At 35.9% G+C, this 22015-nt stretch overlaps 1 protein-coding gene across 19 annotated transcripts in view; it reads right to left on the bottom strand.

The window, feature by feature from the left end:
- Window positions 1–22015, bottom strand: part of LOC136027968 (protein NDRG3-like) — a 221938-nt gene that overhangs the window by 27189 nt on the left and 172734 nt on the right. For 17 of the 19 annotated variants that reach the window (XM_065705449.1, XM_065705450.1, XM_065705440.1 and 14 more), the window contains one exon: window positions 14039–14083. Coding sequence is in view for 14 of the 19 variants with exons in the window: in XM_065705440.1 (XP_065561512.1) it covers window positions 14039–14083 (45 nt within the window). In the remaining 5 variants the exon portion in view is untranslated. Of the gene's footprint in view, window positions 1–12644; window positions 12656–14036; window positions 14084–22015 lie in introns of those variants that run through there. The other 2 variants (XM_065705448.1, XR_010617712.1) reach the window with 2 other exon arrangements.

Here is a 22015-nt window from a genome sequence, read left to right as displayed (position 1 = left end):
TTTATTTGTTTTTTTTTTTTTTTCTTTTCCCCAGGGGTTCATCGTATCGACCAAGTGGTCCTAGAATGTCGCAAGAGGGCTCATTCTAACGGAAATGAAAAGTTCTAGTGCCCTTTTATAGTGACCAGAAAAATTGGAGGGCATCTAGGCCCCCTCCTACGCTCATTTTTTCCCAAAGTCAACGGATCAAAATTTTGAGATAGCCATTTTGTTCAGCATAGTCGAAAACCATAATAACTATGTCTTTGGGGATGACTTACTCCCCCACAGTCCCTGGGAGAGGGGCTGCAAGTTACAAATTTCGACCAGTGTTTACATATAATAATGATTACTGGGAAGTGTACAGACGTTTTCAGGGGGATTTTTTTGGTTTTGGGGGTAGGGTTGAGGGGAGGGGGCTATGTGGGAGGATCTTTCCTTGGAGAAATATGTCATGGGGGAATAAAAATTCAATGAAAAGGGCGCAGGGCGCAGGACGAATCTGGTCGCGTTAGAAAAAAACGTCAAATTCAGAGCTTAATATACAATGCTGGTTGTTCGGAGCCTCTCTATTATGGAGTATAATTTGAAAATAACACAACTATACGAGCGATAAAACATATATACCACAACCATAACTCAACTAACGAAAGAACTGCTAAGAGATAAAACAACTATAAAGCGAAAACAGGTGAAAACTAACGGGAAAATAAACGAACTAAGAGGTGGAAGGGGCCCAGAGAAAAAATATAATCCTTTTCCAATTTTGAGCCTAACTTCCGCAAAGGAGTAATAATGTCAGAAGCCCCGAAATACCGAATTATTTTGTTTTCAAACAGTTCATGGTAACGAACTGTAGTAAGGAGCGACCAGGCTCAACAGTAAACGAAACTCTATAAAACGGAATTTTGATGCTAAAATATACATCAAAAGAATCAGATTTTCATGCTGATTTTAAATATGTAAGTTTCATCAAATTTAGTCTTTGTCATCAAAAGTTATGAGCTTTGTTGAAGGTGATTGCTAATCGAACATTCCCTATGTCCCCGTCGTCATTTATATATCCCCCTATGCCCCCCGGCATCCCCGTTGTTGTTGTTTCCCTGTGTCCCGGTCGTCATTTGTGTTCCGGTGTCCCGGTCTGTAATTTCTCTTTGAGTGTCCTGGTCGTCATTTATATTCCCTGTGTCCCGGTCGTCATTTGTGTCCCGGTGCTCTGTTGATGGTGATTGCTAATCGAACATTCCTTGTGTCCCGGTCGCTTTCTCTTTGAGTGTCCAGGTCGTCATTTATATTCCCTATGTCCCGGTCGTCATTTGTGTCCCGATACCCCGGTCTGTAATTTCGTCAGTCGACAAACATGACGTCAGTCGACACACAAATATGACGTCACTCGACAGACACACAGACAACTTATTTTTATATATATAGATAGAATAGAATATAAATGTGGTTTATATAAGAAGATATAAATATAGTTATATAAGAACATAAATATAGCACAAGAAACTTAATTAATACATTTTAATTACGATTTCAAGCACTGAATATGACTTTACATAATAACTTTCATGACTTTATGACTGAATATGTATATTATTTATTTAATACTCTTCACCGCGAGCAAGTCGAACAGTTTGTGGTAACGAACTGTAAGTAAGGAAAGATACGGCTCAATAGTAACCGAAACTCTTAAAACACGGAATTTTGGTATCAATAGATATATCAGAACAATTGGCTTATTATGCTGATCCCAAATATATAAGATTCATTAAGCTTAGTGTTGCCAATCAAACGCTAAGAGCCTGAGAATATCTGCCAGATTTTCGAAACAGAGAAGAAACACCCTACTAAAAGTCAAAGAATTACAATTACACTAAATTACGCTAAGAAAATTACTTAAGGACAATTTCACTATTAGATTCAACGTACCAGAGAACATTGTTGTTAATGGTTATTATATAGCCATATAATATCCATGCCTTACTTGAAAAAGGAAGAGACATATAACCTCGTACCACAGTTATGGAATATTTGTATATATGTTACCGTGAATGTCCAACATTCATTTTCTCTGCTTGGAGTCAATTAGCTTTGTGGGTCAGCTCTTTCAGTCTTATGAAAGCTATGATGGTAAAAGTTACATTTAGGTCAGATTATGTTAGTTTAGGTTAAATTTGGTTATAAATATCAGAAATAGGTTAAAAATCTAATCCAAGTCAACACAATCTAACCTGTCAACATCAAACCTTGCATTAAACTGAAATGTTGACTGGCAACGCTAACTAAATTCAAGCAGAGAAATTTATTTCGGGACATTCACCGGTAAATGTCGACATTCGCCATTCCCTGACATTCATGCTAACATATATATGTCGTTCCGAAGAATAAGGAATCTTATTCTTCCTGGCCCCTATGATGTACATCGTATATCCTCATAGCGAAGCATACGGTAGATGAGTTATGTTTCTTAGCAAATTTTCAAGGACAGAGCCGATTGTTCCACAATATCTTCCATGACATCTGCGTATATTAGACATCTTTTACACATACAGGCAGTTCCACGCTTTCCTCCAACTTTCGAACGCTAACTAAATCCGAAAATACCCCCGCGGAACATACTCTACGGAAAATACCTCCCCCGCGGAAAACTTCCCCCGGAAAATACCCCCCTACCGGACCCCCCCCCCCCCCCCCCCCCCCGTGGATAAGAACTGCATTTAGCATCACAACCGTTTGTTCAACAATTTCACTCGTTTGCGGTTTTTCTTCACTGAGCTGATTTCTGATGCAAAGAATGCATTTTTGACGGACCTTCTATATGCTGTAGAAGTAGTTCTATATGCTTATTAACAGTGTAGTGATTTTTTCTTACGGTTCTGATTCCTGGTGTAAAGAGTTATTCTCTGACAGATCTTGTATATGGTGTAAAGGCGAATTCGTCTGCTGTGAAATTTTTGTTCACGGTTGATTCCTGATCTAAAATATGTATTTTATGGCAGTACATGGTTGAATCAGCCTGGTTAAGGGTACCCGGCTGACTGACCGTATTTCAAACAGTAGGTTGTACGAAAAATGTGGTTCAATCCCGCTTTCTAGGGCTATAATGAAAGAAAGGCTGAGATGGGTAGAACACGTTCTACGGATGAAGGATGACAGATTGCCGGAGATTGTCCTTTTTGGCCAACCGTCTGGGGCAACCGGAAAGCAGGTCGTCCTTGTCTGGGTTGGGAGGATGTCATAAATAAAAATTTAAAGGAAATGGGAACTTCCTGGGAGGGTGTAAAGAGGAAGGCATTGAATAGATTAGGTTGGAGGAGGAGCGTGCGCAGCTGTGTTGGCCTCAGGCAGCTTGGTGCTGCAGTGAGTTATTAGTAGTAGCAGTAGTAAATGGTTTAATAGTGAGTAGCGTATTCAAGTGCAGTTTAATTTTTATCTACGGTTCTGATCCTTGATTAAAAAGATGTATTTTTCTGGCGGATTTTGTATATGGTGTATTGGTGAATACTGTAATCACCGGCGGTGCAATTTTTATTCCCAATCCTGATTCATGATAGAAAGGATGCATTTGCAGGCAAATCTTGTATAATTCTAAATGTTGTATTCACAAATGGTTTAATTTTTAATCCGGGATCTGATTCCAGATAAAAACGATGTATTTTTTGCAGATCTTATACACGGTGTACTTTCTATCTGCCGTTTGGACTTGAGCGGCCACGTTATTACGGCAAGTGCTGCAAAAACCCTAGGTAACGGGTATTAAAGCACCACAACCCATAGAAGATGGTATCTTTAAGACTCTGACGAATGATGATTGGCAGCGTATTGTCTTTTATTTGATGGAATATTCTTTTATGTATGTATTATGTGTTTCTTTTATTTGAATCCTGCACCTATTAATGACAATCATACTTAGGGCTATTCTGTGAATATTATGTTGGTCTTTGGCTCTTTTTCCTTCATTCTAGATAATCATAAAAGGGTATGCTCTTATTAAAGTTATTTTCTGTGATATTAATAATGCAAGCAGGTTTTTTCTTTTTTTGATTTGTTTTTCATTAAAACCATATTCTAATCTATCTTACTATTCTATTTCTATGTCGTTTTTTTTCATCGATTACTAGTAATTTCCCTTTTGCCTCCCTGTCTCCTTTGTGTAAGATTTATGTATATCGTTTCTTGTTTAATAAAGTCAAGTCAAATCTTGGCCATTACTTTTTAATATAACCATTTAACCTACTTGTTTCAAGTGCTCTCCCCCCTAAAGGGAAACTTTTAATTTGGATACAAGTTTGTGAATCCTGGGCTCTAAAGAAGCAGCAAAGAGGACGGCTTCTTTTAACCTTACTTTTTCAAGACCAAATGTTCTCATTAAAAAAAAAAAAAAAAAAAAAAAAAAAAAAAAAAAAAAAAAAAAAAAAAAAAAAAAAAAAAAAAAAAAAAAAAAAAAAAAAATAGAAGTCAGCATCTTTTGAGAAAAAAACCTTGCATTCCAGACTTTTGCAGTCCCTTCGAAAGGGTCCAGCTGTTTTAAGTTGAAAAGATGACTTTTTTTTTAAACTGAGGTTCCTCATCTAAGAAGTCAATCTATTGGAAAAGTTCCAAGGCTTAAATTGAGAAAAAGAAACTGATTTAAAAAAAAAATCTCAGTTTCTACAGTTTTCAAGGATGTGTTCATAAACTCAATTATTGCCAATGGGAACTAATTATTTGCTCTTGGCTCTAAACAGACATTTGATCCAACAGATATCACACATTACAAGAATTCGCATTACTATAAGTGCAAAACGGACAACAGCGTTAGCTCCTAAAAGCGACACAGGGGCCAAATTTATTGTCATCTTCAATATCGGTTGAAGGGAATAACAAATAAGCAATGACTATGCTATTATATATGTTATTATAAGCAATAACTTATATCATTAGCTTTGGGACACGCCCTAAGACTTCACTTCCAGCAATCATCATAAGTTTCAAACTATCCTAAGACATACCCCAAGTCCCTCTGGAAATCTGCTTCTTTTTTCACAGCTTAAAAGTTTTTAATTTTTTTTTAGAAGCTTTTATTGAATTGTTACACTTGTTTTCCTTATTTAACCGTTTCTCACTTTTATATTACTTTATTTATCTCTTTGGCGTCTGATTTATTTTAAGAACTTGACAAAAACAACGCGACAAAGAGACCGTTTCACTGATGTTTTGATGGTCCTTAAGTTGCTCGGGCAAGATCATAAGTATATCAGGCTTTCAGCCTTCTCAAACAGTGCTCAGTTCTGCAGACATCTATATTTTGAAATAAAAAGAGTCTCCAGCTTCCGCACTTGAAAAATACAATTTCCGGTTACTATGGACCGTGGTTCGTTCTTTACTATGAGGTTAAATCTGAATCCCTGAATATCCAATCAATATAATAACCATATAATCGCTAAATTCTGTTTTTTTTTACTATAAATAATTGCCAGTTGATTAAATAGGAGTGATTTTTTTTTAATCTAAATGACACCGAAAATGCAGTGTTATTAACATATTTCTCAATAGTAAGCGAAACTCTAGAAAACGGAATTTTGATACCAACTGGATTTTTATGCTGATTTTAATTGTTAGTTAAGACGGTAAAAAGTAGAATAGCCAAGACCTAGGGTATTTTTTTACAGCGGCAAGTTTTGGGTTGGCGCTGTGAGCGCTATAAATAGCTGACCCTTGTCAAGTTGTCATCCCAGTTTTAGCTTTTTTGTGCTGTTTTTTCAAGTTTCCTGTAGTGATGGTGTAAGTGACGAAGACTTAGTGTTCCTGACCTTGCTTAGTGATATTTTCATAAGAATTAAATACGAGAAGATCTCTTTATTTGAGATTTATTCACCTTGCTAGGTAGTGGCGCCATCTATATACAATAACCTAGATGACGTTCCCGCCGTAGACCATCTGGAAAGTTTAGCCCTTATATGTGTGAGATCAAAATCAAACACCCTAAGAAATTCATATACTGCTGAATGCAGTTGCTCACAGACTAGTAATTGGTGTGATGACCAACCAAGCAGGTATCAGCAGTTTGATGAAAACGCTCATTAAAATTAGACCCTATCCATTTTTACCACTAGCACCACCATCCACCTTCATCCGTTTAAACGAACTTGGACTGCTGAAGGCTCCGCCAGGAAGCGTTACTCTGTACGGACAGAAAAGAAGAAGGCGGCGCGGGAAAAGAGCTGGATTACGAGTTAAAACTCGACAAAGAGAGCACCCTAGTAAAGCGATTGAGACAATTGTCTCTGCCAGAACACCAAATTACCGACAACAAAAAGACAGGTTCTACATAGAAGTAAAAATTTCGAACCAGAAAGCTCTAGGCTACCCCTATCAACTCTGTCTCCCGTCGCATACAATGCAAAGAAGCGTTTTCCCACATTCCTGCCTTGTAACGCACGTTCTCTTTGCAATAAAATAGGTGATATCGATGTAGTATTACGGCAGAACAATGTTTCTGTCACAGCCCTAACAGAAACTTGGAACCTGACTGAAGTGACAGGAAAACTCACCGGTTATGCCCTATATCTCAGAACACGACAAGCTCTTGGTGACCAGAGACTAGGCGGTGGATTAGCCCTTTACGTACGTGAAGATATCCCAATGAAGGAGCTACGTGGACTCGAAAGCACTGAACATGAGGCTGTGTGGGTTTGGTGCAAACCATCACCCATGCCGCGTGCTTACTCATGCTTCATCTTTGCTTCAATCTACTACCCTGAAAGTGCTAAAAACCGCCATGATCTTGTCACATACCTCCAAAAGACTGTCGACCACCTTCGTGCTTTTTACGGAAACCCTGCTATTGTTCTGGCTTGGGACTTTAACCAAACTAAGAAAAGCTGACTAGCATCGTGCCTTTCCCTCAAGCAGGTTGTAAATTTCCCAACACATGAATCCGGCAGCATACTTGATTTAATCCTGACCAACTGTGAGACATATTACCAAACCCCTGAATCCCTTGGGCCACTTGCCTGTTCTGATCGTAGCGTTGTGCTCTGGTCAGCTGCCACTTCAATACCCAAGCCTAAAATTAAGCGTGTCAAGTACCGTCCGCTTACTGATTCAGCGATTTGCACCTATCGTCGATGGATAGCTACTTACCCTTTTCCAGAAGTCTATGGAGACGAAAGCCTCGATAAAAAATGCCAACTGTTCAACGAAGTTCTCCATGCCAAATACCTCGAGTTTTTTCCTGAAAATACTTTCACTAGATATGAAAGTGATAAACCCTGGATAACTCCCCAAATCAAGAAACTAATCCGAAAAAAGTCCAATCTTTTCCAAGAAGAAGATTTGCAAAATGCGAAAAAATTGCAAAATCACATTACCTCTCTCACGAGAAGTGCGAAGAAAGATTACGGGCGTGAGAAATTTTCGGACAGTCTTAGGCACACTAATCCCAGGAAATGGCACAGAGCGGTCAAGCAAATCACTGGCAAGTTCATTCATAACAGCATAAAAATAAGCCACCCTGACGGAACTTACAGAACTGCTGATGAAGTTAATCAATATTTCACCCGCATCTGGACCTCATTTCCTTCTCCCACACAAGCCCAGAAGTCTGAAATACTTGACTCCTGCGCAGATGAAGGTGAAGTTGTTTTCGATGAGATGACAACCTATAAGACCCTGATGAAGGTGAAAGTAAACTGTTCAGCTTATCCAGACCAACTTCCACCCAAACTGATTCGAGAATACCCCCCTTTCATTGCGAAACCACTCTCAGTGCTGATAAACCTTTGCTGTCGTATAGGGATCTTTCCAGCTGTTTGGAAGAAAGCTTACGTTAGAATAATTCCGAAGGTTACCAACCCTAAGAGCTGTGACGAACTTAGACCTATTTCGCAAACACCATGTCTGGCAAAAGTGGCCAAGACCTTTATCATGAGGGTCTTACTTGATCAAATCAAGGGATCTATCGACGAGAGACAAAACGGCGGACTGAAAGACTGTAATACCTCAGTGTACCTAGTGCGGATGTACGATAGTCTCCTCAAGTGGGTCGAAAAAGGTCACAGTTTTGTAGACCTTGGTGCCATAGATTTCCGAAAGGCATTTGATTTAATCAATCACATTGTAGCTGCCCTTCATCTCAAGCTAATGGGGGCTAAGAAACAGACTCTTACGCTCGTGTTGGACTTTCTCAGTCAGAGGATGCATCGTGTGTTTGCTCTCTACGAAGGTGATAGTAATTCCGAATGGTCCTCATCCACCTGTGGAGCCCCTCAGGGCACTAAGCTTGCAGCTATTGTATTCTTGTCTGTAATTAACTTCCTCATAGCTGACTATGACGACCGCTACAAGTTCGTGGATGACCTGTCATTTATCCTGAAATATTTAGTACAAAACGGAGTTGTGACGCCACAATTCAGTTCAATTTTTTTCAGTGTTTTCACAAAAGAGTGCGCGGAGCTAAATCTTGAGATTCATGTGAACAAGTCAAGATTGTGCGCTTTAAGCCGCTAAAAAGTAATGTTATGGAGCCAAATGTTCCATTCCTTCTAACAAACAGCATCAAGATCCTTGGAGTTACTTTCTCCAATGACTTCAGCTTTGCCACACATATTGAAAGCGTGGTTAAAAGTGCAAACGCAAATCTACAGACTTTAAACGGTATGCGTAGATTCAGTGCAAACACAGAGAGTATTAAGTATGCATACATAGCGTATGTCCGCCCCATTCTGGAATATGCGTACCCTGTTTGGGAGCCCTCAGCACTTAGAACAGTGTATCTTTGTCAGGAGCTTGAATCAGTTCAGAAGCGAGCGGTATCGATCATATTGGGCCGCCGTGACATCCCCTACGAAAAGGCTCTGGAAGTGCTAGGACTGCCGTCACTCCAAAACCGGTACAAAACTCTGATAATGAGTTTTGGAAAGTTCTTGCTTTTTAAATCTCAGCACCGTGACATTCTACCTGATCAACATCTACCATCAAGAACGAGAAAGCAAGATAAGTTAGTTCCCGTTAAAGCAAGAACAAACCGATATGGTAATTCTTTTGTCCCGGTTTTCGTCAAAACGTATAATAAGAGTTAATATTTATAGTTTGATTTATATTTACAAGTGTAGTTTGATTTTGTATATGTTGTAAAGAAACACAAATCAGCGATAGCTGTCAAGTTTTTGCTATTAAACCTGTCTACTACTACTACTACTACTACAAGTCTACAAACCAAGCTTAGAAATATTAGAAGCTACAGTGATGACAGTGGTCAAATATGATTCTGAAACCAGGGTAATTCGAGGAACAGGGGAATAACTTTCCCATGAGAAATGGGAGAAGATATCGAGATTCTCGATATCGTCGAGAAAAAAAGGCAGGATTAGTAATGAAAGCGTGTTTTTAATTTTTTTTTCTGTCATTTCAATGAATTGCCTTGTTTCAACTTACTTTATTTATCAGTCCTGGTTAAACTATGCTGAAGTAAGGATGCTGGGACTATTTTAAAATTTTAATTACAGTTTTAATGGTTGTATTTTATAGTAAGTCACTTTTCTTTTATATATTAAATAAAAAAAACAAGTTTTTTCAACTGAAAGTAAGGAGTGACATCAAAACTTAAAACGCACAGAAATTACTTCGTATATGAAAGAGGCTGCTTCCTCATCAACGCCCCGCTCTTTACGCTAAAGTTTGACTCTTTCTCTCAATTCTTCTTTCTAAAACAGTAAAAAACTTTAGCGTAAAGAGCGGGGCGTTGATGAGGAAGCAGCCTCTTTCATATACGAAGTAATTTCTGTGCGTTTTAAGTTTTGATGTCACTCCTTACTTTCAGTTGAAAAAACTTGTTTTTTTTATTTAATTTCTGAACGTTTTTGAATCAATGCATGTTTTGATTTTGGCTCTCCGCAGAGGAATAATCAAAACGAAATTTGCATATTTTTTTTTTGGCTCAATGGCTTTCTCATAATTTTGATCGAATGATTTTGAGAAAAAAAGAGCGGGGGACGAAGCCTAGTTGCCCCCCGATTTTTTGGTTAATTAAAAAGGCAACTAGAACTTTTAATTTTTTACGAATCTTTTTATTGGTAAAAGATTTACGTAACTTATAAATTAGCTTACGTAAAGAACTTTTGTATTCTCATGTTTTTATTACATATATGAGGGGATTCGCCCCATCGTCAGTACCTCGCTCTTTACACTAAAGCTTAAATTTTATCCCAATTCATTAAGAATGACCCCCTGAATCACAAAAGCCGTAGAATAAGTAGTTGAAATTACCGAAAATACTTTAGCGTAAAGAGCGAGGTATTAGAAGGAGGTGAGCCCCTCATATACGTAATAATTTCTGTTTGTTTTAAGTTTTATTGCTGTTCCTTACTTCCAGCTGAAAAAGCTTTTTCACTTTTATTTTTTAATTGTTTTTTTTTAAATAATGCTAGTAAATCCTGCTCTCCCTTCATGGAAATTTTCTTCTCCCATTACAAATTCTCGAAGGAAAGTTCCCCCAGCATATCCCCCTCTTCTCAACCCCTCCCCCAAACCAAAAAAATCCTCCTGAAAACGCCTGTATACTTCCCAATAACCATTACTATATGTAAGCACAGGTCAAAGTTTGTAACTTGTTGCCCCTCCCACGGGGACTGTGGGGGAGTAAGTCGTCCCCAAAGACATAGTTATAAGGTTTTTCGACTACGCTGAATAAAATGGCTATCTCAGAATTTTGATCCGTTGACTTTGGGAAAATAATTAGCGTGGGAGGGGGCCTAGGTGCCCTCCAATTTTTTTGGTCACTTAAAAAGGGCACTAGAACTTTTCATTTCCGTTAGAATGAGCCCTCTTGCAACATTCTAGGACAACTGGGTCGATACGATCACCCCTGGGAAAAAAAAAAAAACAAACAAAAAAACAAAAAAACAAATAAACACGCATCCGTGATCTGCCTTCTGGCAAAAAATGCAAAATTCCACATTTTTGTAGATAGGAGCTCGAAACTTCTACAGTAGGGTTCTCTGATACGCTGAATCTGATGGTGTGATTTTCGTTAAGATTCTATGACTTTTAGGGGGCGTTTCCCCCTATTTTCTAAAATAACGCAAATTTTCTCAGGCTCGTAACTTTTGATGGGTAAAACTAAACTTGATGAAACTTATATATTTAAAACCAGCATTAAAATGCGATTCTTTTGATGTAGCTATTGGTATCAAAATTCCATTTTTTAGAGTTTTGGTTACTATTGAGCCGGGTCGCTCCTTACTACAGTTCGTTACCACGAACTGTTTGATTCATGTTTTGCTGAGAACTGCCCTTGGACATAGGGTCGAAATATTCATTCAAATTAGAATCTCCCTTGTCTCGCGAATAGAATTCCCTATTGTTCTTCTTGTTTTTTATGTGTATGATTGAAAGGCAGTGCTTCGTCTCTATTTACAAGGGTGTAAAGAAGGACTTGAAGAGATGGGGGGTGGAAGAGGAGCGTGTGTAGCTGTTTTGGCTTCAACCGGCTTGGTGCTGCACCGAGTTGGTAGTAGTAGTAGCAATTCTAATGTTATACTTTTTGTTTTGATCCGGCACCATTTTTAAGCGTTTTTGGCTATTTTTTCTAAACTCAAATACATTTATTAATAACATTTTGCTATTTAGACTAATCAAGATAATAGTTACCATTCCTGAATAACCAATAAGTGGTAACTTTTTCTTACTTAACAGTTTTTTTTAACACTTATTTTTCAATTTTTGGGAAACTATGGGCTGTGGTTAGCATTTTCTAGGTTGTAGCTACCGCTGCACCCATGATTAGAACTCTTCTTGCTTCAACATTAATCCTTGTATTATCTTTTTTAATCTCGAAAAAACAGAAAACCTTAATATTCATGATATTTTGGTACTTTCAAATTTTCTTGATAATTTTGCTTGGTCAAATTCTAGATTTATTAGAGCTTTATAAAACTTGGGTCATAAAACCTATCTCCACCCCGCATTACCCTTCTATTATATAATATGTTCTGCTCTTTCGCATACCTAATTCCAATCTCTTTTTCGAAGCTTTTTTTTTCAAAAACTACTTTTTCGAAACTATATTTCGAAAGCTATTTTCCGGAACTCCCGTACATTTGTTTTTCAAATAACATTTTACTATAAAGACTAGTCGAGATAACAGAAAGAGTAAAAAGTGATAATTTTTTCTCACTTACCAGTTTTTTTAAACACTTTTTTTCAATTTTCGGTAACTATGGGCTGTAGTTAGCCTTTGCTAGGTTGTAGCTAGCACTGCAACCATGATTAGAACTCTTTTTGCTTCAACATTAATCCTTGAATTATCTTTCTTAATCTCGAAAAAACAGAAAACCTTAATACTTAAGATATTTCGGCAATTTTAAATTTTCATGACAATTTTGCTTGGTCAAATTTTAAATTTATTAGAGCTTTATAAAACTTGCGTCATAAAATCTATCTCCACCCCACATTACCCTTTTATTAGATAACATGTTCAGTTCATTCACATACCTAATTCCAATCTCCTTTTCTCTCCACACCCCTTTTTCTTTTTTAATTACCTGTCAGGCCACATAAGCTAAGGCATTAGAGGTGTTTAATTTTCCTTGTATACCTTTTCAAAGGCTTAGTAAAATAATGACTGACTATAAATTCAGTTTGTTCTTGGTCAACACCTTCAAGAAACAGGAATATCAATTCCGGAATATCAGGAATATCAGGAAAAGAAACAGGAATTCAATTAGGCGTCGAAACCCAATGAATAATAATAGGGTAAATAACCACTCTCAAGCAAGCTTTTATCTTCTAAGGGAACAGTTCTACTTTCTAAGTACAAAAAATTAAATACAGCTTTCAGGAATAAGCTCAAAAATATACATTTTACTTGGAGGAGGTAAGGACAAGGTTTCGCAGAGGAGGCAGTTCGTAGAGGAGGAGGTTAGACTGTTGAGAACACTGAACGAACAAAAGCTCTGTTTTATTCATTATCTTACGAATGGTTATGTCACAGGCAACCATAGTTTCACTGGCCTCCACAAAAGGGATAATTTCTGTTCGTTTAATGTTTAGTTTTGCTCTTGACTTTTAGTTGAAAAAAAAAAACTTTATTATATTTAATTTCCGACCGTTTTTGAACCATGACAGGGAATCCCCTTCCATTCTTTTTATAAAATGTCCCTTAAAAATTTCCTCAGAAACTTTTCTATCCAAGAAAAATGCTTTCCGTGGGGAATCCCCTTCCCCTGTATAGAATTACCCCCTCCTCCCTTCTTCCCTTCCTTTCCTCCTCCCCAGTAGGATGTCTTTTTTTTTAAAGTAAGAAAAGTAAAAAGTAAAAGTAAAAATATGAATTTTGGAAATCACTGGAAGTTTAGCCCACCAAGATCATGTTCTAATCTTTAAAACATTGAAAAAATTTTGACCGGAAAGCGATTATTTACACTTCTTAAAATTAACATTTAGTATTCAATAGATTTGCATCTTTCTTGTTTTAGTTTATTAATATCGACTATTAACCAAAAACTTGAAAAACCACATCCCCTCCTAATACCAGGGAATGATATGAAAGAAAACACATGTAACCCGCTAACCCTAACTCAACACTCAACTCATTCCTTAACATACGTCAACCAAATTCTTGCTTTTAATTTGTCAAATAACACATTTGTATCCACACATTACACTGTACTGGTTTAAAAACATTTTTTTTTTTTGTATTTCTCATGTAGCTTTTAACGCTGAATTGGAGTAAGTAATCAGAATTCCTCATTTGGTTACTGTTTTTATGGAATTATATTTCAATGTCCGAATTTGTTCGTTTGTGTTCATTTGCCTTCATGTCTGTGTATGTGAATTTTTTTCGTAAAAAAAAAAATAGTTCGTTTAAAAAGTTCCCTGTCATAGTTCTGAATGCGGAACTACGAAACTCAATTGTAACGAATAAAAAAAAAGAACATTTAGATGAAGACAAAATTGCTCAGCATGACAGAATATTTACTAGATAAAACCAGTATGGAACACTCAGGAAAAATAGAGAAAAGCAGAAGCGAAAAGCAAAAGTAAAAAGTAGAATAAAATATAATGATAAAATTACCTTCAGAGGCGTTGCTTGTTAACCTCCTGCGGGATACATTGATAGCTACAAACAAAACATAATAATTAGTAAGGACAAGAAAAGAAATTAAACAGAAAAGCAAAACAAAGGACTGATTAAGTTTATGTAAATAACTCGTTAGCATCTGTGTTCCGACTGAAGAAAAAATCGCTCTTTGTATGACCTGATTTTTTAGTATAAGAATTGTCATCCGTCTAGAATACGGAATTGTTATTACGAAGAATAAGAATTATTATTAGGAAGTATACAGATGTTTTAAGGGTAGATTTTTCTGGCAGTGGGGGGGGGGGGTGATCGGGGGAGCAGGTTACGTGGGAGGATCTTTCCATGGAAATTTTTCATGGAAGAGAACTTTTCCTTGACTGAGGCGCCGGATTTCTCAGCATTATGTAAAAAAGATTAAAAATTAAAATTGAAAGTAAGGAACAACATTAAAATTTAAAGCGAACAAAATTATTGCATATATGAGGGAGTTCGCCCCCTCGTCAATACCTCGCTCTTTACGCTAAAGTTTTTTTTTAGTAATTCAAAAGAGCTATTTGTTCAAATTAAAGGGCCTTTGTGATTCAGGGGTTATTTTTAAAGAATAGGAACAAAATTCGAACTTTATCAGAAAGAGCGAGGTATTGATTAGGGGCAAGAATACCCCCATATACATAATAATTTATGTTCGTTTTAAGTTTTAACGTTGCTCCTTACTTTCAGTTGAGAAAACTTTTTTTTTATTTAATCCGAAATAAAAAAGTTACAGTACCAAGATATTAAAATAAAACAATTGTTTCCTCTCTGCACTCTTCTTAGGCTTATTCCTGAAAACAAAAATTTTTCTAAGCTTTTTCTTTTGTTTGTTTTTAAATTACAAAGTTCTTAGGGCAATGCTATATTTTCGTCAGCATTGCCACGTTGAACCGTGAATACAAACGAGCAAAATCTGTTAGCAATCTTTTGACATCTGTTGAAACACATAGACTACTAGACCTTCCAAGAAAAATAAAAATTTTCTTAAACTGTTTGGTGCTATTTTTTTTTTCCATTATTGTTTGTTGATTTTTTTCATTGAATATTTTTCGATATTTTTATTTATTTTTTTAAGCACCCACTACTACCAACAACTACAGAACTGCATATAAAGATATTTTTCATCAAAAAAAGAGTTCGCAATTTTTAATTTTAAGCCCTATGTGGTTGCGTAGGTTTTCACTTAACTCATTTCATTTCATGGAAAATTTCATATTCACTGTCCTTGATACTTTAAATTATGTGAAAAATCACAATAAAAGCCAGAGAAAATTGGGCGAGGTGAGTCTGGTGATTCGGTGATGCTAACTAATCCTGGATCTTCAAGAGCACCAATGATCGTAGGAAAGCCTCCGGAAAGAGGCAGTATTTTAGGACAGTAGCCCGTTTACAACGTGAAAAACATTTTTCTGGATTTTACTATATCTTGTCTTAAAACTAGATTATGACTTTTGAAGGTACTAAGGCTCACTGCACGTAGCTACACAAAGCTGTACTGCACGTAGCTATACCAAATTAAGAATATACTAAAGATCCTTTTTCTTGGCAAGGAAACAAAGGTGGAGGCAATGTGAGGAAGCGATCTAGCCAAAGGGAGGGTTCACATTTACATGAAACTTTTCCAATAGGATTGTTTCATATTATTAGTCACTTTCTAGTAAAACAATGGTTAAAACACACTTTTCCTTGTTTGGGTTCATTTTGAGATAACATCCTGGCTAAGCATATGAGATGAATTTGCCTTAGAAAAAGAGATGAGGACAGGACAAATTAGAATGGTGGAGTGTCAATTAATTTTGCTAATCATGGCGGAATAATTAATATTGTTATTTCTCAAAATTAAATAGAAACTTATCAACTGATTCTTCTCAATCACTTTATTTTTTTCGGAAATATTAACCAGCATAAACAAATCATTATTATATTATACTAATATATATATATATATATATATATATATATATATATATATATATATATATATATATATATATACATATATATATATATATATATATATATATATATATATATATATATATATATATATATATATATATATATATATACACAATATCCTAGTTTTTTCCATCTCCCTTTTGACTTTACCAGTTTTTTGACAATTTATTCTCCTCCATAGATAGCAAACAAAAACACAGCTTTCAACAAGAATCTGTTAGTAATCTGTTGGATGGGCTTGTCAGTGACATCGGAGTTACGAAGAAAATGGCTCAATGGAGCTGAATGGAGCTCCTCCTCCTCAGTGGAGGAGTTTCGGGGTCAAACTTCAACATACAAAACTGCTTTGAGCGTAGAGGCATCACGTACTATCGGGTGTTTCCGATCATATTGACGAAACAGATATTTCAGGCGCGAGTACTATGTCTACACTGATAGGGAAAAAAGACGAAGAAAAACTTAGACCGAATTTGCAACAGAACCCTCAAAGGCAAAGCAAGATATATCAAAATATAAAATAGCAAAATATATCAAAGACAAAGTAATTATATGAAATTCTATGGGACCAGTAGTCCCTAAAATGGGAAAGTCTCTAAACATTGCGTGTAAATTGCTTCAGCTCTTTATATATCTTCCCAATCAGGAAACTTGACACTGCTCGACTACAGAGTCTAGAGAAGAAGTAAGGTGCAGACACCAAACTGCCGGTTAATGAATATATAAGAAAATTGTATTGTATAAATAATTAAGGATAAGCTGCGTCTAATCCTAGAGATAAATTAAAAACAGCACAAGGGCCGAATAAGAAGCAATGGTTTTATTTTAAAAAGATTGATCTATCGTTTTGGTTTAATTAAAATAAATTCATGACAAATTTATGTATTGTAGTATAAGTACAATTTTGCATAATCTTCGTACTGAAATAAGAATTAAAAATATATAAAACAAGCTAATTAATAACTAATGAATGAAACAAAATAACTAATGAACGAAACAAAATGTCCCCAGAATATTTAAATTTGTTATAGCAAAACCCGAGTCTTGCTGTAGAACTACCAAAGCAAACTACAAAAGCAGTCAATGACCAGTCTCAAGTCCAAGGCCTTTCCAAGAAACAACCCAACCCCAATAAAAATTACCCATACTAAAGCAGTCAAATGACCAGTCTCAAGTCCAAGGCCTTTCCAAGAAACAATTCAACCCTTTAGTAAGTGAAGCCCGATAAAATGGTCAAAACCCTAATAAAGTTCTTATATAGTTCTTGTTATTGACCACAGTAACATGGGACAAAAAAAGAAATATACGAGGGCTCCATTTGCCAAATGTGCAGGCCCATCGTGAAAAGTTGAAATTAAATTATCGGGCTAGAGGCAGACCGCGTTTACCAAAATATATGTTAGAAGACTTAACGGATGCTTCGGTTCACGACGAATCAAGTTCCAAAGGAATTGGAACAAATTCCCTTTTTGTGTTGAAAGTTATCACTTCTGGAAGAAATTTGGGGTCAGACCTTCTAAAAGGCTCACGCTGGATTGTGGATCTGCCTTACCTTTTTGAGAATTATGAAAAGCTCGTGATTCGCCACATGTAAGTTTTTTCTTTGTCTTTCATTTTACGTCATTGATTTACTGCTATCAAAATTATTAGGATGGGGAATTGTTCTGGGTTGCAATTAATACAACTTGTACCTTATTAATTCTTGATAATTGTCTTTTCTGCTATAGAGAAAGAATGTTCGATAACTTTTAAAGATATTTTCATCCCAAAACAACAGAACGCTCCGACGGTATCTACTTAGGTTAGTTTAATTTCACTATTGTTGGTTTTACCAACAATTTAAAGCTTATATAGAATAGTCGGCAGTTGTTTCGCTATTGTGTTTTATGGCGAGGTGGTTCTTGTAAACTTACTTTTTTTGTATCAATATTTCTAATTGACTTTAATTTCAATAGAACTCATCAGATTTTATATTAAATTAAATTAAAGTCCATGTCCACTACCTACCCACGACTTAGAAATTGTTGCAGTTCCCTTTAAATTGTTGGTATTTCTTTGTCCACAAGTTTATCGGAGTAACCTTTCATGTACACCCCCCCCCCCCAAAAAAAAAAATCCTAGATCCGCCCCTGACGTGGCGGGTGGGTAAATATTCACTAGGTAAAGGAGAAGTAGTACAAGGGTTATGCACGATATTGTTGGCAAAATAATAAGGAAATTTGTACTCTCATTTCCTTAAGGGTGACTAGATTTGCTCTCCGAAGAAGGGAAATGTAAGGCCCTTTACCCTGTTTGAAAATAATTCTTAGACACGTTTTTTCAACTGCCTCTATTCTGTCCCACAATTCATTGGACATGCCAGAATGGCAAACAGAGAAACAGAAAAAAAACACAAAAAAAAATGTATTAATCCAAAAACGTTCAGAAATAAAATGAAAAAAAAACAAGTTTTTGAACTGAAAGTAAGGAGCGACATTAAAACTTAAAACAAGCAGAAATTACTCTGTATATTAAAAGGTTTTCTCCCTTCTCAACGCTCTGCTCCTTACGCTAAAGTTTTTTACTGTTTTAAAAAGTAAACTTAAGAAAAAGAGTCAAACTTTAGCGTAAAGAGCAAGGTGTTGAGGGAGGAAAAGCCCCTTTGATATACGGAGTAATCACTGTTCTTTAATTTTGCTCCTTACTTTCAGTTAAAAAACTTCTTTTTATCATTTTTTTTCCAACATAAAGCGAACTTACAGGTAGAGGTAATTTCGAACAGTTCGTGGTAACGAACTGTAGTAAGGAGCGACCCGGCTCAATAGTAACCAAAGCTCTAAAAAACAGAATTTTGATATCAAGAGTTACATCTCAAGAATCGCACTGTTATGCCGATTTTAAATATGTGAGTTTCATCATCAAGTTTATTCTTACCCATCAAAAGTTACGAGCCTGAGAAAATTTACATTATTTTCCGAAAATGAGGGAACCCCCCTAAAAGTCATTTAATCTTAAAGAAAGTAACACCATCAGATTCAGCGTATCACAGAACCTTATTGTACAAGTTTCAAGCTCCTATCTACAAGAATGTAGAATTTTGTATATTTTGCCAAAACACAAATCCCAGATGCGTGTTTATTTATTTAATTCTTTTTTCTAAGGGTGATTGTACCGACCCAGTGGTCTTAAAATTTTGCGAGAGGGCTCATTCAAATGGAAATGAAAAGTTCTAGCGCCATCAAAATCCTGATATAGCCATTTTATTCAGCATAGTTGAAAAACCTTATAACTATGTCTTTCAGGACGACTTACTCCCCCAAAGTCCCCATGGGAGAAGCTGCAAGTTAAAAACTTTGACCAGTGTTTGCACATAGTAATGATTATTGGGAAGTGTACAGACGTTTTCAGTGGGATTTTTTGGTTGAAAGGAGGGGTTGAGAAGAGGAGGTTATGTTGGGGAAACTTTCCATGGAGGAATTTGTCATGGGGAGGAAAATTTTCCATGAATGGGAGGGGGCAGGATTTTCTAGCATGATTTAAAAAAACAATGAAAAAATAAATATGAAAAAGTGTTTTCAACTGAAAGTAAGGACCAGCGGTAAAACTTAAAAAGAACAAAAAATATTACACATATAAGGGGTTCATTTCCTCCTAATCTCTCACTCTTTACGCTAAAGTATTTTTTAGTAATTTCAATTACTTATTCTACGGCCTTTGTGATTCAGGGGTCATTCTTAAGGATTTAGGACAAAATTTAAGCTTTAGTGTAATGAGCGAGGTATTGACAAGTGGGCGAGCCCCCCTTATATACGTAATAGATACCTGCGAATATAGATTTTCGTTAGGTAAGCTAATTCGTAAGTTACGTACATTTTTACTAATGAAAACCATCGTAAAAAACTAAAAGCTCTAGTTGCCTTTTTAAGTAGCAAAAAATTGGAGAGCAGCTGGGCCTCCTTCCCCGCTCATTTTTCTCAAAATCGTTCGATCAAAATTATGAGAAAGCCGTTTAGCCAAAAAAATAAAAATTCAAATTTCGTTTTAATTATTCATCTGCGCAGAGCCGAAATCAAAACATGGATTAACTAAAAAAACGTTCAGAAATTAAATAAAAAACGATTATTTTTAAATGAAAGGAAGGAGTAACATTAAAACTTAAAACGAACAGAAATTACCCAGTATATGAAAGGGGCTGTTCCCTCCTCAACGCCCCGCTCTTTACGCTAAAGTTTTTACAGTATTAAACAGTAGATCTTTTAAATTATATTTTTGGTAAAAAATAAGGAGATGGGCACATTTGAAGGAAGGCCTAAAAATTCAGAAAAGAACTTAAAACAACCATAAGTAGCTACTTATACTATTCCTAAGAGCGAATGCTTTGCTATACCCCACCCCTCGCCCCTCTTTAAGCGACAGTTTATAGCCCATTATATATTTCCCCATTACATTTTGAAATAGCCCCACTTTTTACTTCTGTATTAATTTATGACGAAAGCTAATCAATCGGCGGAAAAAATGAGTCGCGCTATTCTGAAATAAATAAAAAAAAAACAAGTTTTTTCAACTGAAAGTAAGGAGCAACATTAAAACTTAAAACGAACAGAAATTACTCCGTATATGATAGGGGCTGTTCCCTTCTCAACGCCTTGCTTTCTACGCTAAAGTTTGACTCTGTCTCACAAGTCTCAATTTAACAAAAAAAAACTTGCCATTTTGAAAAATAAAAAAATATACTATGACGTTTAGGGGTGTTTCCCCTTATTTTCCAAACTCGTAACTCGAAGAAGAGGGGGATATGTTGGGGGAACTTTCCTTGGAGGAATTTGTCATGGGGGACAGGATTTTCTATTATTATTTAAAAAAAAATATAATGAAAAAATAAATATGAAAAAGCTTTTTTCAACTGAAAGTAAGGAGAAGCATTAAAACTTAAAACGAACAGAAACTATTAAGCATACGATAGGCTCACCTCCTCCCAATACCTCGCTCTTTACGCTAAAGTATTTTTAGTAATTTCAACTATTTATTCTACGGCTTTTGTGATTCAGGGTTCATTCTTAAGAAATTGGGACAAAATTTAAGCTTTAATGTAAAGAGCGAGGTACTAACGAGGGGGTGAGCCCCTTCGTATACGCAATAAAAAAATGAGAATACAGAAGTTAGTTACGTAAGCTAATTTGTAAGTCACGTATATCTTTTACTAATAAAAAGATTCGTAAAAAATTAAAATTTTTAGTTGCCTTTTTAAGTAACCAAAAAATCGGACGGCAACTAGGCATCCTCCCCCGCTCCATTTTTTCTCAAAATCAAACGATCAAAACTATGAGAAAGCACTTTAGACAAAAAAATAAATATTAAAATTTCGGTTTAATTATTCATCTGCGGAGAGCCAAAATCAAAACATGCATTGATTCAAAAACGTTCAGAAATTAAATAAAAAAAGCAACAGTTTTTTTAACAGAAGTAAGGAGCGACATTAAAACTTAAAACGAACAGAAATTACTTCGTATATGAAAGGGGCTGCTTCCTCATCAACGCCCCGCTCTTTACGCTAAATTTTTTACTGTTTTAAAAAGTAGAGGATAAAGAGTCAAACTTTAGCGTAAGGAGTGGGGCGTTGAGGAGGAAACAGCCTCTTTCATATACGGGATAATTTCTGTTCGTTCTAAGTTTTAATGTTACTCCTTACTTTCATTTAAAATACTTGTTTTTTTATCTAATCATTAAAAAGTACGGATAAAGGTTCTGAAAGAATGTCTGCAAAGGCTTTAAAGGATTTGAGAAATAAACTAGCTAATTTGATCCTCCTAATTCATAAAAGCATATTGGTATTTTTAATCGTACTAATAAGAACTTTGTGAATTACTCGAATAAAAATTTAAATGATAGTTGAGATGCAACTGAATTTGGGGCACGGATTTTTACTTTGAATTTGATTTTAGGGAGTCAAGTGAGACTTAATTTTTCTTGGAATTTGGTTAGTAATTTCCGTTGGAATTTGGT

This window comes from Artemia franciscana, chromosome 6, assembly GCF_032884065.1.
Source record: "Artemia franciscana chromosome 6, ASM3288406v1, whole genome shotgun sequence".
Lineage (NCBI taxonomy): Eukaryota > Metazoa > Arthropoda > Branchiopoda > Anostraca > Artemiidae > Artemia > Artemia franciscana.
This window is presented reverse-complemented; position numbering and strand designations above follow the sequence as displayed.